The sequence below is a fragment of the Plodia interpunctella genome, chromosome 1 (genome assembly GCF_027563975.2).
Source record: "Plodia interpunctella isolate USDA-ARS_2022_Savannah chromosome 1, ilPloInte3.2, whole genome shotgun sequence".
Taxonomy (NCBI): Eukaryota; Metazoa; Arthropoda; class Insecta; order Lepidoptera; family Pyralidae; genus Plodia; species Plodia interpunctella.
This window is the reverse complement of record NC_071294.1, coordinates 8,727,034-8,742,908: the sequence shown is the minus strand read 5'-3', so window position 1 is coordinate 8,742,908 and position 15,875 is coordinate 8,727,034. Positions and strand designations below refer to the sequence as shown.

General features: G+C 35.3%; 1 protein-coding gene across 9 annotated transcripts in view; it reads right to left on the bottom strand.

Moving 5' to 3' along the window:
• Positions 1–2,866: 2,866 nt before the first annotated feature.
• Positions 2,867–15,875, bottom strand: part of dysc (dyschronic) — a 66,065-nt gene continuing 53,056 nt past the window's right edge. For 5 of the 9 annotated variants that reach the window (XM_053745219.1, XM_053745259.1, XM_053745243.1 and 2 more), the window contains 3 exons: positions 7,212–7,481; positions 6,651–6,791; positions 2,867–6,378 (listed from right to left, as the gene is read on the bottom strand). In XM_053745219.1, coding sequence (XP_053601194.1) covers positions 6,298–6,378; positions 6,651–6,791; positions 7,212–7,481 — 492 coding nt within the window. In that variant the 3' untranslated portion in view covers positions 2,867–6,297. Of the gene's footprint in view, positions 6,379–6,650; positions 6,792–7,211; positions 7,482–8,758; positions 9,321–15,875 lie in introns of those variants that run through there. The other 4 variants (XM_053745250.1, XM_053745267.1, XM_064435918.1 and 1 more) reach the window with 3 other exon arrangements.

Here is a 15,875-nt window from a genome sequence, read left to right as displayed (position 1 = left end):
GTTGATTTTTTATATAAGAGTTTCTTAAGTTAATGATTTAGCTAGGTCGCTTATCAATTGTTGTATCATCAAATCGAAGGTGCCCACCAAATAGCACGTGCAGCAGCAGCGGGCGGCTGACGCAAACCGCACACATTTTATCGTGTGCCGGTTTAAAATGCGCGAGCGCCGCCCGGTTTCTGTCTAACGTTGTGTGTGCCCCCTACGGCCTGCGATTGATTCGCACCGGCCATTCATGATGATACGGCGTCAGTAGTTGTTGCGTCAGACTGAGGGACTCCCATAGTCAGCGGTTTGTTTTGAGTGTTGTAACAGCATAGATGATGTTATTATGTTATTCTTTTACTAATATTGTTATTATATTGAGTTTAAATTGTGTTTTTTTTAGTGTGGAGTGGAGGAAAATTTTAATTCCTTGAAAAAATTTATAAACATGAGATAAACGTGACTCTTAAATTCTGTTAAGTTTTTGTCCATTAAAAGCTGAAAAATCTACGTTTTCGAATTTTGACGTACGACGACGTACGTTTTCGTATGATGTCAGAAATTGGATTATTGAGATTATCATTGAAAAGCTTGAGCTTACAAAACGTCGCGAAAGAGGTTTTAAGTTTTTTTTTAAGTCAAACCTAAATAAGGGACAAGTTATCTTTTGTAGCTTTATTTAATGAGTTTTATAAAAAATGTTGTATTGAAATATACCAAATTTGACACTGACCACATAATAATTTCCGACTTGACAAGAAGATCGGAAAATTAGAACTAAACCGTATACCAGACGGTATACGGTTTAGTTCTAATTTTCCGATCTTCCACCCAACCAAGTTTGGATATTGAATGTGAATGACTTGTAAATAAATTTGTTTGCTTACTACATAGATCGATAGCAAAACAACTGAGGATTGAATTTGATAGCCATAAATTGATAGCTTTCAATAAATATCTTTATTGGTAAATTGAGATGACTTTTTGCCTCTAATGTTTATATTTTTGCAGTATATCGATCATAATAAATTTCAAGCCACTGACCTACGAGGGAAAGTTTTAGTGTTTTATCTAATTCGATTCTTAGTTTCGAAGTCGTTCGATGTCATTCGATGTATAAAGTTGAAAAACATTGGATAAAATTGTTGTGAAAATACAAGTTATTTTTCTTTGATAAGTATTTTATAATGTTTTCTATCGAAATCAGCCAATTTGACGTAGCGGTAAGATAGTCACGGTATGTTTATGTTGCGATGCCTATAAATTTCTTGTCTCCATAACAAAGCGAAGCGAAAGTTGGCGAGATTTTTGTTTATTGCAATATTGTATCAAATTATAAACTTAACTAATTTTAAACTTATACACTTATATAAAAATGTATCATTATGCATCTCACCGGGATGCGGGAATCCGCGCGATGCGCACAAGCGAAATAAAGTAAATAAAGAAAAATAACTAAAGGACCCTTTACAATATCCCAAAACCCAACTGCCTGTTGAACGTTGTTGTTCGCATGGATGATTAAAGAAACTGTATATTATCTGATTGCTCTTCATCATTAGTTCATGCAAAGTATATTTGTATACAAAAGCTTTTGAAATTATTTCGCCCTTACCCCTGCCAATTTCGGGATAAAAAGTACACTATGTGTTATTCCAAGTTATATTTTACCAAATTTCTTTTTTTTTCAATCCGTTCAGTACATTTTTCGTGAAACAAACATACACACATACATCCTCACAAATTTTCGTATTTATAATATTAGTAGGATTTTAGTCAGATTATATGTCGATTAATTTGATTGATACATTTTTAACGTATAAATAGCGTGTTTTGTATTTGAGGAACCCTAAAAGAAATTAATTAATCTTTTGTTATTAAAAACAACCGTGTGGAAAAGATTTATATTAAAGTTTTCCACCGATGCGATAACTTTTGATCTGGATATCATTGTTAATGCCTAAGTTTACATTTTAACGAAATATTACGTAACATCGAATAGTCCGATTAACAGCTTGATTTATAGCTTTCAGGACTTTTATGAATACTTTTATAAATTATTGATAGGTGTGTTCTCTACAAATGAATACTCACTATTCTATTCGTTATTCTTATGCTAATATTGGCGGCCAGTCCCGGCTTTTCTCGGCTAAAACACAATAGATTATACTAAACCTAAACCTTCCTCAGGAATTACTCATTTACTGGTGGAAACCGTATGAAAACCCGTGCAATAATGTTTGAGTTTATCGCGAACTCATAGACAGACAGACGCGGCAGAGGAATTTATTTTATTAAAGGATATGTAAGGCATAAGCATAAATACTGTAGTCAAATATTAATATTTTTGCTCTTAAAGTCTTGACACTAGTATTTGCTCAGAACTCGACTCAGGCGCAGCGCTTATTTGTCTGAGACTGATTGAGACGTCCGCATGGCATGGCTCTTTATAGAGGAGACATAACACTTCAGTACCGTGTAGAACCATTTAACATCACCATAAAATTCTTTAGGTAACCTAAAAAGTTTTCAAATTATATTTCTTACAGCAGTGGTTGTTCCAAATTATAACTGAAAAAAATTATATTGATAAAATGTATCTCTCTTATTATTTGGTTCATATGGGTGTTTTTGCTTGTAGAATATTGTAAGTGTGTATTTATTTATGCAGATCCAATCGAGGCCTTTTTACGGAGAAAAGTATTCGCAAGAAGTAAGCACTTGTTTGTTTAAATATTTTTTTTTATAATAATTAGCTATCAATGTGTGTAAACGTCATCTAAATATTTAATTCGTCGAATTTTATTGTAACTGTTCTGTCACTATAAGTTACCATGTGCCGATATTGCGGAAGAGGTAAACATTGAATGAAACACCAAAATTATCTAGATAACAATATATTTTGTCATCAACGACAAACTTAACAACAGACTACAACATAGATCTTCTCAACGAAACACCTGCGCGAAGTATAAACTTTGCGATAAATATTATTTCAGTGAAATGTTTACCAACATCGAACACTATCTAAGGTCGATTACCTTTTTTATAACGTTAGAATCCCACACCTTAAAAGTGAAGTAGAAGTAAATGCGAACATAAGTGGACGGCTTAATATTAGGAAGAAATCATGACGTGCCGTTGTCGCGGGCGTGGTTCGAATACAACTTGTATATCAAGCTGGGTGACGATTCTGCAATATTAAGTCAAAATCGTGTGTCAAGTGTCAAGACATTTTTTCTAATTTACAGCCAAAAAGAGCGCCTATTGATACACGATAGCGATGTTAACGTTAGCAGAACCTATGCCGTTGGTAAACAAATCGTCAAACTCGTGGGGAAAATACAAACAATAACTAGAACAATTTGTTGCAGTACTTTTAAATAATTCTTAATGCCTACATTTAAAATTGCTTTTGGTTTGACGTGTTTAGTACGTAAAGGATGAATTGACTCAAATAGAGGCTGGGTGATGCGCCGCGCCTTACAAAGGTACATACTTAAGTGTAACAATCATACAAACTTAATATTAACTATAGATATAAGTTAAAATTAACTATAATTATTCGTACAAAATATAGTTGTTTCAGTGCATAGGTAGGTACTCTGTTCATTTCAATATAATGTCATCTAACAATTAAAACTGTTAAAATTTGAAATATGAAAAGGCGGATTTTACCATGTGACTTAAGTTTTAGACACTTACTATATTCACAATGCTTCAAGAAACAGTTTGCGACAAATTAATTACTGTTTAGTAACTAGATATTTGAAAATATATTTTTGTAACTATGAAATGTGTTAAAAATACTTTAAATACATGTGTTAACGATTTTCACAAATTCTAATATTTAAAAAGCGTATTCGTAGTGAGATTAGCTTGTATTAAGAACATGGTCTCTGGTTCCATTGATCTGTCTGAAAGCTGATTGACGACTATTATTGTACATCTGAGGCCAGATGCTGACAGGTCATTGCAATCGACCAGTGCCTCAAACCTCTTGTTTTGTAAATGCCGCTCGTTTTCACTTTTACCATACTGTACACGCGATTCCTGACTGGATTTTAAAATGCTTTTGGCACTAACTTTGATAAATATTTATATTACAATACATTCAAATTTGGTATTTACAGCTTATGAATATAATAATATATATTTACAACGGTCACTTGTTAATATAATTCGAAATAATGAGGTTCAGTTACAGCATTTTACATTTTATACATGGTTTCTGTAGGGACGTGTACAATATCTACAGCTTAATAGGTAATATTAAAAGCACTAGCAACACGCACATTGATATTTCGGAACAAGTAGATACTCTATGCTATTCTAGTACATTACGAAGACAGCAACTTGCTATCTTTTTGGACATCTCTTCGTCGACACTTAGTAATGTCTAGAATACCATTGCAGAAAATATGATATTGAATCTATCCTCTAACAAAACTTTAGATTTCCTATATTGCACACATTGACTTAAAATTTACGCATATATAAATAAAGAGTGGGCTAAAATCCCTCTCCGCCATAATTTCGTAAACTCACCGCTACCTGATGGAATGAACATGTTAGACGCGCATTGATGGCCTCGCTAAGCAAACTGATTACAAGCACAACCATGTTTTTCTGGGTTTATAAGAACAGAATACGGGAAAAAAAATTGAATCTACTTAAACATATTTCGATAATTAAATTTATGGAAGGTAGAATCGTAACTTTAAAAAATCTTAATATTATTTAAAGCTGGAGATGAGACGCAAATTTCGCACGATCCTTTTTGGAGAAGAAAATCTGAGAAAACCTATTGTAAATACCTAATACTTGTAAATCTCTATATAAATATGTTAAACTACTAGAAGCTGCTATTATATTTACAGATCATAAAAAAGATATAAACTAATAAAGTCATAACTTGTGCCGGGGGAAATCTGCGTCTCAATGCCCCTGTGACCTGATAGTGCACTTGGGAACATTACGTGCCCTGATTTTGAAAGTGTATGTCTAGTGAATAAAAGAGAGATATATAAAACAGCTTGCTTAGGAGCGCGTCGTGCTGCAAGCTCTGCTCTACGGATGACAATGATGGACTGCAACTACCACCGATACAACGATCTGGGATGAGATGACCCGAACTGAACGCTGACCTTCCTACCAATTGGATGGCACATGGATGACATCGCAAGTGAACTCTCTGCATGGATGCTAACGCGCTGACAACAAGCACTACTCGACCGCTAGTGAAACTAATGTGATCATGATCCCGCGACTGGAACTCTTTACTGAAGATGAATTCTTTTCATAGCACCATTACCAATCGAATATTAGCACAATTCGTCACAAATCAACAGTAAGATCTATGTTATCGTCATTTCTTTACAACTCTAGCTCTATTTAAATTAGTTACGGAATTGAATCGACCGAGGCTATCTACAATTTAATCGATATCGTTTAATGCGTGTGACTTTTTATGATGAACTTATCAAATTGGTAAAAGTAGGAGATTTTCTTTTATAAAATTCAGTCGCTGACTACTGGTAAAATTGGTTTAATTTCTACCTCTAGAAAATAATTTATAAATTTTTTTTTCAATCTACCCGAAATATCCCTTTAGAAAAGTGGGACGTAATTTAATAAGAAATTTGTTAAAAACCTCTCGGGCAGTGTGCTTCAAACCTAATTTCTTCAAAATTTTGGACATACTCGAGATGTAGAAAGTTTGCCTCCCTTGTGCCATTATTTCGCATAGCCTACTTAGTTTACCTGCGTCAAATCACCAGTCTGTATTCTCATGTCAGCCCGTTGCAGCGTTAGTTTCATAGTTGTTACGACGAGTACCATCATTCACACAGTGGTCTGATCCCCTGTAGAGCGAGACACGTCTCTACTGAACTCCTTATACCAAATACACTCGTCTTCTCACTGATATAAAATTTCAAGGTTTTTTATACATCGCAATGCATTTCACAATTAATTATCTCTGTATCTAAACTTTTTTGAAATATGTAAGTAAATTAAAACTGTATTCCTTGATTGTACAAATTTTGCAATGAGATTTTACACTATGCTCTCAACCAAAACTGGAGAATTTTGTTATATTTTTCAAAAATATGGTGCGATGTAATACAAGAACCCTCTCCAGAGAAGACGTGCTTCATGGTACTAAGGAGCATCAAAGATGACGCATTCAGAAGAGCATGTGACACCGCAGGTTCGAGTTGGCTATTCCGTGGTGTGCGCGGTGAGGTCGACTCCCTGAGTCGCGCTGCCCAGCGCGGCCGGGGGGTCGCTGGCGGGGAGGGACAGTAGATGTTAGGCCTCCAAAAAAATCAGCGCTGTTGGCTTTGGTTCCAGATTCGACTTTTTCGCTTCTACCACAAGGAACTCGATCTCCTGTAATATAGAAACAATCGAGTAATGAAGTAAGCAGTAGTTGATACTTAATTTCTGTAAATGTTTTATATCTTTTGCGCAAAGTATAAAAAGATTTTTTCTGACATATGATTTATAAATCCTTTGTCAATGTATGTAAATTATAAAAGTTGAAAATATATACATAATATTCCATTCCAAAGCTCAACCAGCATGAAGACGTCAGACCGTCTAATCGAATGAGACGTGGTCTATAGTTATACCTAAGCAATTATATAAGCATTGTTACCAACCGGCTTGTCTCTCTGCGCGAACGATTCAGCTATGAGTCTCGCGACTTCCTGGTGCTGCATGCCCTCCACCCGGTGGCCGTCCACCGCCAGTATCAGCTGGCCCACCTCCAGACCGCCGGCTTCATATGCTGCGCCGTGTTCCTATATATTTGGAATATATATCACATCAGAAATTACCACATCTCATAACTGGGTTCTAAAGATATTTACAGAAAACGATGGAAACATCCTCCTCAATTCCTTTTTGGGACAAGGTATGAAATAATTATATATTAGGACAAATTACACAGACTGAGCTAGCCCCAAAGTAAGTTCTAGACTTGTGTTATGGGATACTAACTCAACGATAGTAAAAAAAATATAGTTATTACGTAAGTATCAGTAAATAAGGTATTACTATAAAAAACAAATATGTACTTATGTTGAACAAATAAAGTTATTCTAGTAATTTTACTAGAAATACATTACTATTTCTATTTATTCTAGCTTTGCCCATTTGCTCAAAATCGTCAGGTTAATCTAAGGAAGACGAAAAACTGATTACAGCAAGCGTTGACTCACGTGGATATTGATAATTCTAGGTAACGGATGTTTAGTATTGGCGCCGCCTTCTATCGCTATTCCCAGTATAGGTTTAGTTTTTTTGACACTGATGTGCAGATTCCCGTGATGGTCAGGCACGACCCGTGCGGCTCTGCTCTCGTCCATCTGGGGGTCGCCGTGCTGCAGCCGCTGCATCGACTGGTGACGCCGGATTCCCCCTCTATCTTCTAGAAGAGCACCACCCTCTTCTTTCATGTCGAAACTGCGTGATAACTTGTGTGCCAATTCCTGTTGAATAGACAAATATCTGAAAAGGAATACGCAAATAGGCAAGCCCCAAACACAACTCCAACTCTCGTAATGTAATTTAAAATATAAAACATATTATGATACTTACAAAATAAACCTAAATCCTAATTACTAAAAGTATACCACATCCACACTAAAACTGTAATGCTACAAGGCTAACAGCAAAGTCAATTCAGCCTCTAATATCAGATAGTGCTCTAAGAATAAAATCTTTAGATCGTGTGTATCTGGGTGGCAGAGGGCAGTAACTCTCCGTGCCGTCTTCCTGGTGCATAGTATACAGGAATTAAAAATTCTGACGAAATGAAACGATTTACGACCTTATGCCTCTCAGTTACAAAGATGTAGTGATCAGTATACGTCGAATGTATCGAGAAGCTGTAAGTGAGATGTGTGCTGGAGGCTTAGAAACATGCGTTTCGATCACTCGGTGGCGTGGTTCAAAGTGGATATATTTTACAAGTGTCACATGTTCATGGAAAGAGTCAATATCCCAATTACCTATGTAGGTAAGTATATAATTGAGAGTAATAGAATGACAGTCGTGGAGCAAAAAAATATTAAAAATAAAATAATAATTCGCGTTCAAATATAAGCTTTAATGAAGATGAAAATTTATTTATCATTCCGCTTCAATACAATTACGTAACGCCACCATGCGTTATTTACATCAACAAAAGATGATCTAAGTACGTTCAAATGGATCGGAAAACAAAACAATGGATCTGAGTTACAGCTATAGAAACAACATTTTTAATAAACCGCAAAAGTCCGATATTACTCTTCGACATACTAAGAAGGTTTTTCATGCAAAATGTTAGCTTATTCATCAAGTACCTAAGTACCTCTACAGTCTAATGATAATGTTTACCGGTAATACGAGGGAATAAAATAAAACGAGTGCATTTCTACGACGAAATAATAAAACAAAACGGTTAATTACGTTAAATCAACACCGAAAGTATAGTGCAACGAGAAAAGTGAACATACAATAATAATTAAAATGTTTTGCTAACACCAAGCAATCGTTCGATTTAGAAGCGAGAATTTCCAATAAAAATTTCAAAGATTTATTTTTGTAAAATAACGTGCAAATGTAAGAACTGTCAATGTGCTAGGATATTCGCCGGCCGTTCCGGCGATGATCGTCGGGCCACTTACTAGAGGTCGTCCCCAGTACCATGATTTAACTTTCTGCGTCCAGCCACCGAGTGATGAGCGCAGCCCCTCGAGATAGCCGCACTGAAACATCACACTGACTCAGGACGAGAGCCTCACACCCGCGCCCACTAGCATCACGACCGCGGCCTTACCACGGCGCTGGCCTTACCCCCAAAGTTGTGTACTTTGTAATGTTCATGTTTCAATGACTGTTTAAGCATCTAGAATTGTCTAGCCGAATGCTATGGGTTCACTCACACCTACGAAATATCAAGTCAAGATTCATCAACAAGGTTCTAGCTACAGAATAAGATTATATTTCCTTAAATAGGAATAGCAATTGAATGACTCAAAGTACAGTGAAACAGAATAGGTATATAAAATGCATTCTAATCTTTCAACCAACTATCTACATAATAGTATCAGAGCAAATCCTATGGAAATTTGTGAAGCCTTAAATTACTTATTACCTTATGAATATTCGAATTGTCTCTTCATAATTTAATAACATTTCATTAATTTATTTTATATTTATGCACAATAAACAATTGTATAGGCACAATAGGCTTAATGAATAATTAAATTTATTAAAATATATTAAATATGTCAACTATCTTAAGTAGTCCAAAATGTAAATGTTTAAGTACATACCTGATCCTTTATTTCAGAATATGCCATGAAACAAGAGAAAAAACATTTTAAATCTATAAACAGTTTGCAGGTATTAACAAAATTGTAAATAAATGATCTGTGTTTCTACTAAATATAGGCTTCGATAACTTTCAAGTCATGCACCAATTTTGCGCTATTGTGTTTGCAAGTTGCCGCGTCAACTTTCCACCGATTGTGCTGCCTCGTCCCTGTTGACAATTTCAGTATTTCTTCATAGAAAAAACACCATTATTTTGTAAAGAAAACCTACTTTGTTTAGCTGCGTGAGGGGTAGCGCAGATTTCGTCTGTCACGTAATCTTATTGTCTGAAGACTATTGCCATCTTTTCACGTGTCTGGTTCTATGCCATTTTGTTACAAAATAAAGAGAGTTTAAAATATTTTACACTCCATTCTAAACCATTTGATTATATACATATCAGTAACTTTATGTTCTCATAAATAATAGATACCATTCACTTTATCTTATTATAATAAAACCAAATATCAATCGTAAAATGTATCTCAATGAACTATTACTAGATTAGGAGATTTTTAAGGATCAAGTCAGGTAAATCTACCTGCCTATCCAAGCGTACCTACAGGTAAATCTACCTGCCTATCCAAGCGTAAAATAGGCGTGATGATAGGTTTATAAAATGCTTGTGGCATGTGCTCTTGTCGGTGGAGTAAAAAAACGATATTTCTTGGTATTTCTAGTCTTCAATATAACCGGTGTTAAACATGTGTTCTTTATTTACTTTGCGATTAATCATGTCACAACGATGTTCGGGTGTAAGGGGGGCTATCTGCTAGCTGTATCTAGAAGCAGGCGACACGGTGCGTCTCGTTAGCGTCTACTATAAATAATGCGATTTTATCAGCGACGTCGTTCGACACGCGCCGGCCCTTATACGAGCCGCGGTCAGAAAACCAGCACGGCCCAAGATTTCATACTAGTCTTGAAATAAATAGAATAATTAATTGGTTTTCGTAACATCAGCATGTTGGCAGAGAACATAGAAATCGGAACGGAATCTGTATTCTGATTTCTATCTGTGTCTATTTATTTTTCTATCGATTTTAAGTAAAATCTAACCAATAACCACATATTGATTTATATGGCACAGGATTAGGTAGGTTGGCGTACATGTGTGGATGCATATGCCTAGCATTTGGTCACGGACGGTATTAATTTTATTCTAGTTAGGTATTGCTAATTTAGACTCAAACATTTTAAATGAATAATAAAACTTGGTTCCTATTATATTATAATGAGCGTTTTGAAATTACGAATGATGAGTTTATGGTACGTGACGCTTTCTTACGGCACTTTTGATGCTAACAAATTGTACATGCTCTCACGACTAACTGACAGACATCGAATTCGTGTTATATCTTGTTTTCCGTTAAAGAAAAAGTTATTATCTTTACATCTATTGAGAAGAACGGCCACAACAGTAACTATAGCAAAGTACCGCTACAGCCGCGAAAGATAATCTCAGAATTCAACTTTACCAAAATCTTTACGAAATTCTGTTTGAGTAACAATGCGTAGTCAATTATAAATGATAGGTAACTTATACTTATATCTGCGAGCGAAATCGAGGTCAAAATCGAGGGAGAAGTCGAGGAGGAGAAAATTATGATGCCGTGTAGATTCGCTAACAGCGAGCGATATATAGACTGATTAACTAAATCATTATTATATTTTAAACTATGTATTGAAATAGGTAGGTACTGAATTACTTTGTAGATACTTTAACAAAATAAGGCTTTAGTTCCATCAAATTTAATTTAATAAATAATGCCAAATCAAATATCTCACTTAGAATAGAACTAAAACAATATATGCGAGTGACTTGTAATTTGTGGTTAACTGGTGACAGGGTAAAATTCGTGCCGTCCAAACTAAAGGTGGAACACATTTTCTTGTTTAAATTGTTTACATAAGATTGGTGTCACGTTGTGCGTGACACTGATGAAAATATGAACGAAACATAATGGATGTCAAATCAGACAATGTGAAAGCCAAACTCAAATAGGTATACACATGCTAGAGAAACCTGTTATAGTTAGAACTATCGCAGGCACAAACAAATCCGCAATTTTCACTTTTACCGAGCATACTTTGCTTCAATAATCGCCGTAACCAGTGATTAAACTGCAGACTTTCTGCTGCGCATGATACGTGTCGAATGTTTTAATGTCTTAATAACTGATAGCTACATAATCATGGTTAATAGCAGTTTAAACTAGTTGGAACCAGTTGCCGGCGCCAAAACTGTGTTACTAGTTACTAATGACTGTTAAATAGAAATTTGTTTCTCATAACGAATAAGTCTCACAAACAATGTGCACAAAATGTGAATTACAACACCACAATACAGTACGTTATTTCACTTTCCTACAATAAGCCTTTTTAGTCTGATGTTACGTAACTAATGTATCCGCGTTCACGATTGGGGCCTATTCTCTTTTTATTTCGATCGCGTCATGAGCAGTATTGTTTCCGAGAAATGACAAGATTTTGTAATTTGAATTTTCAACATTACAAGTTCGCATTTTGAAATCATATGGCTTATGTAAAAAAGAAGTTGTTTTAAGTTAATATATAAATGGATAACAATTGACGGGCTACGCTAAACTCACAAGTTTGGCTTTATATCATAAAGTAGTAAGATGGACAAAAACACAGAAACTGACACCAAACACTCAGAGCTTCTGACAAATATTTGTAATTGTAAGTACAAATAATTACCTGCATTTGAAATCGAATCCAGAACCTTCCGATAGAGAACGACTTCCGACCATTATGTTATGGAAGTCGTCACAAGATCTGTAGAAGTCGCTGAACTCCTGGCAGTGGAAATTTTTATATGAACAATATTTGGTTCCACCACGTTTGATCTTTTTATTATCTGAAGAATGTTCAGTCGTATTATAATTATAAATAAAGGTGAATCAGTTTTGAAATAAATCTTACGTGATCATTAAACTATCTTTTAATGTTTACTTTCTACACCGAGCACGCAGGCGAAGTTTTTTTGCTTGTCAGTGTCCTGCTTGTTACAAAACACTTAGGACATAGAAAATCTTGTGTTTAGGTAATGTGGAATATTAAGTCCATTCTAGCGAGAAAATAATAAGAGATAAGAAAACGAGTCCAGCGCTATGCTCCTCAAAATAAATGCTCCATTTGCTGAATTTCGAAAAGTCAATGTCAAATCAAAGCCACAAAACTGACTATCCGAACCAAACTTATTTATTTGATAGGCTCTTGACCATATCATTTTGTCATGGACAAAATGCACATCATCGCCTCTATCGTATGTAAAAGGAAAGTTTTTTTTCTATATATTTTTGTTGATTATTGAGTAATTTAAAATTAAGGTTGCTAAAATATTAAATTATAAATGCCGTATGAATAAAGAAATCTAGATTCGTATCTGTGTCCTATGAGTTTGATCCAGGGTCTGGGAGCCGCAGTAATTATTATGCCAATAAAGCAGGTGCGTGCTGTTTTTTTTCGTAGTGGTTTGTCGAGTTTTGGACAGATGTCCAGCCGTGAGAACTAACGGCGTCGTCAGTTGTCCACGTTAAGTATATCAATTTTATAATAATAAAATAAAAATAAATAAAATATGAATAGTTTGATAGGTAACTTCAATATTTACAGGTGTTGGAACGTCATACTAAGCAAAAATATGCCTGTGTCTGGAACTGTTACATAGTAATTTGTTTTTATCTAACAACAGCTAGAAATAAACAAATTACTCTGTAACTAGGCAGCTGATAGGCAATAATACCACTCCCATGGAGGGAACGTCAGGCAGGCGGCCGGATGTAAAATCACAGCCGAATCTTAAAAACTTCACAACCCTTAACGGAACCGGAGAACATGCAGAGACGACAGCGTGAGTAAATACCGCTTAGCTCTCGTAAAATATCCATGTAGGTACTTTTGTACACGCGTAAAATATAATATAGCCTGTAGGTACTATGATTATGGTTCATTTATCTTTTGTTTTTTCAAATAAGTCTATATGATTTTTCATATATTTCCCTCTAATGTTTTCCTTGCATATGAAAGCAAAACAAAAAATAAGTTTAGAACATGTAAGTCGACTACATTAAGATTTAATCGCGCTTTCGACCGGTCGGATTAGTTGGTGTACTTTACATTGTCAGGTTAAATCAAGCAGGTAAGGTAACTTCCGACCTGAGTAGTTGGTGTTTATGTAACGCTGCGCTTCATTTAAATATAACTATAACGCAACATACTTTGTTGTTTGTTGCTCGTAACTTGATTTTACTAAAGAGCGCGATTTTGATTTTTCATGAAATCCCAATGTAGATTTACATTTGGTTTGAAAGGTTACGCCGTCGACTAATGTTCGTTCTATAAAAAAGTTATTATTGAGTCTAGGAGATTATTTTGTAGCATCATGCTACAACTACCGTTCACTTCTTTCAAGCAATCGACAGCACCACGCCAACTTATAGTGCAATCATTTATTAAACATTTGGATCTATGAGTTCTCTACAAAGACATGCGTTTTAGAGGCTCTATATAGATCTTTTTATTCATGCGCATGCAGTCCGGTCACGTCACCTCACATTGAATCCTATATACCTGACCAGCGAGGCATGTTGTAGTCGTAGTGAGCTCAATTCGCGCGTGGTACAGTCGACAACATATCAACCAGCCCTTTTACGGCCACATAGAGATCCACGCAGGTATCTCGACATACAGCAGTCTGTACCACCCACCATCAGCAGCCAGCAGGCCGCTTTCTGCCAGTCTCGCTCCGACCGTCAGAGCAACTCCACGCATCTCATTTTAACTACCCACTTGTTTACAAATAGAAGGTTGTGCTTATACCAGTTAACAGGATAACCGTGACAGGTAAGTTAAATCTTATATTGAGGTCAGTGTTTCGATCGCTCTAACTAAACGCATTGATCCGGTGGAAATTTGTGAACAATAACTTTGTGGTCGCTTTTGTTTTTGGTCTTTATGTTGTGCAGAAAAAACGTAATGGCCACTTGCGTAATATTATATGATACGGTTTTGCAATAAGTTTATTTTTTCAGTAGAGAAAGATTGGGAATTTTTTTGTGTTTGTTCTTTTGTATAAAAGTATAATGTTTGTAGGTAGATGAAGTACAGTACAGTGCAATATCAGCTGAAAAATGTATACATTTCATTGCGTCACATACACTTCTACTATATTTATATGATAACTTATTAATGTTGATACGTTTTAAGCAGTTTTAAAAAAGTATGGCTCATCATATTTTCAAAGCTAAGTATGTACAAATATAAAATACAATCAATATGTCTTTATAAGTACAAATCGACAAATGTGTCAATTTCTTCTATGATCAAATATTTATTGCTGTCAACGATTAATTAACCCTGCGTAGAGACTCGATTAGTTCTGTAGTGGGTCAATCTACATACATTCATCATAGCCGCTTGCTAGCCGGTTCTTTTTGTGCCATGGACATAAAAATAATCCCTTCTTTCACCTGCCAGTTCTTAACAGTATGAAACATGCGTCAACACCTTTCAAAACAATGATAAAATTAGTAAAGAAAATAACTATAACATCCAATAGATACAAAAATATGGCTTCCTATCAGGTGCCTGCATTTCCTACTGCAAAAATATTGATGAGATTCAATTTCAACTAAAATAATGATAATCCAAGTCATGATATGCTCCGCGTAGTCTATTAGAATTCACTACATACTGGAACGAAAACTTCCTGGTAAATGAAAATCGAAACCTTTGTTCCGTAATGTATTGAATACGATACAAGTATCCATAAATTATGTTCTTGTTAAATATCATAGGTATATTAAGAAAGATAGAGAGCATTGTATACAGCATGACAACTAAGACGAAAGAACAGTTTTGGCATCATACTGGAAGAGTCATGCTACAGATAATATACCTACAATTGGAGGAAATTGTCTTGCTATACCGATACCACATAGAGTAGAATAGGTGTAGGAGGATGCCCTCTTGCAAAATGAGTAATTTGTAAACAAATGTTATATGTATGTCTTTCGAATATTGAAATCTCTAGTATCCTAATGAGGTATTTTTATGTTGATAGCGTATTCTAGTAATCCCCGAGGTGCCTGTAACACTGACATGCTTGACTGACGCGTTAGGAAGCAACAAGGACACGACACTGATGGCCTTCGAGACATGTCTGCGGCTATTGTTGGTTGTAATTATGCACTTTTTTACCGACAGCGGAGCCCCGTGAGCCCGTGACACGCTTTCTACAGATCGCATACATCACCATCGACGATCGACTCTAACCTTTACGCGCTTGTAATAGCAATTAGTAAAAAAAAACCCGTATTCGCGTTATAATAGATATTTATGTACATTCTTCATATTTCTGAAATATTGAAGTAGTCATGAGATTATTAAAGGTGTTGGATATATAATTACAAAATCCACTACTCTATACTAAATTTCTTCTGCATTCAGTAAGTTAGAATAGATTCAGATTCAGATTCAGATTCATTTATTGCAAT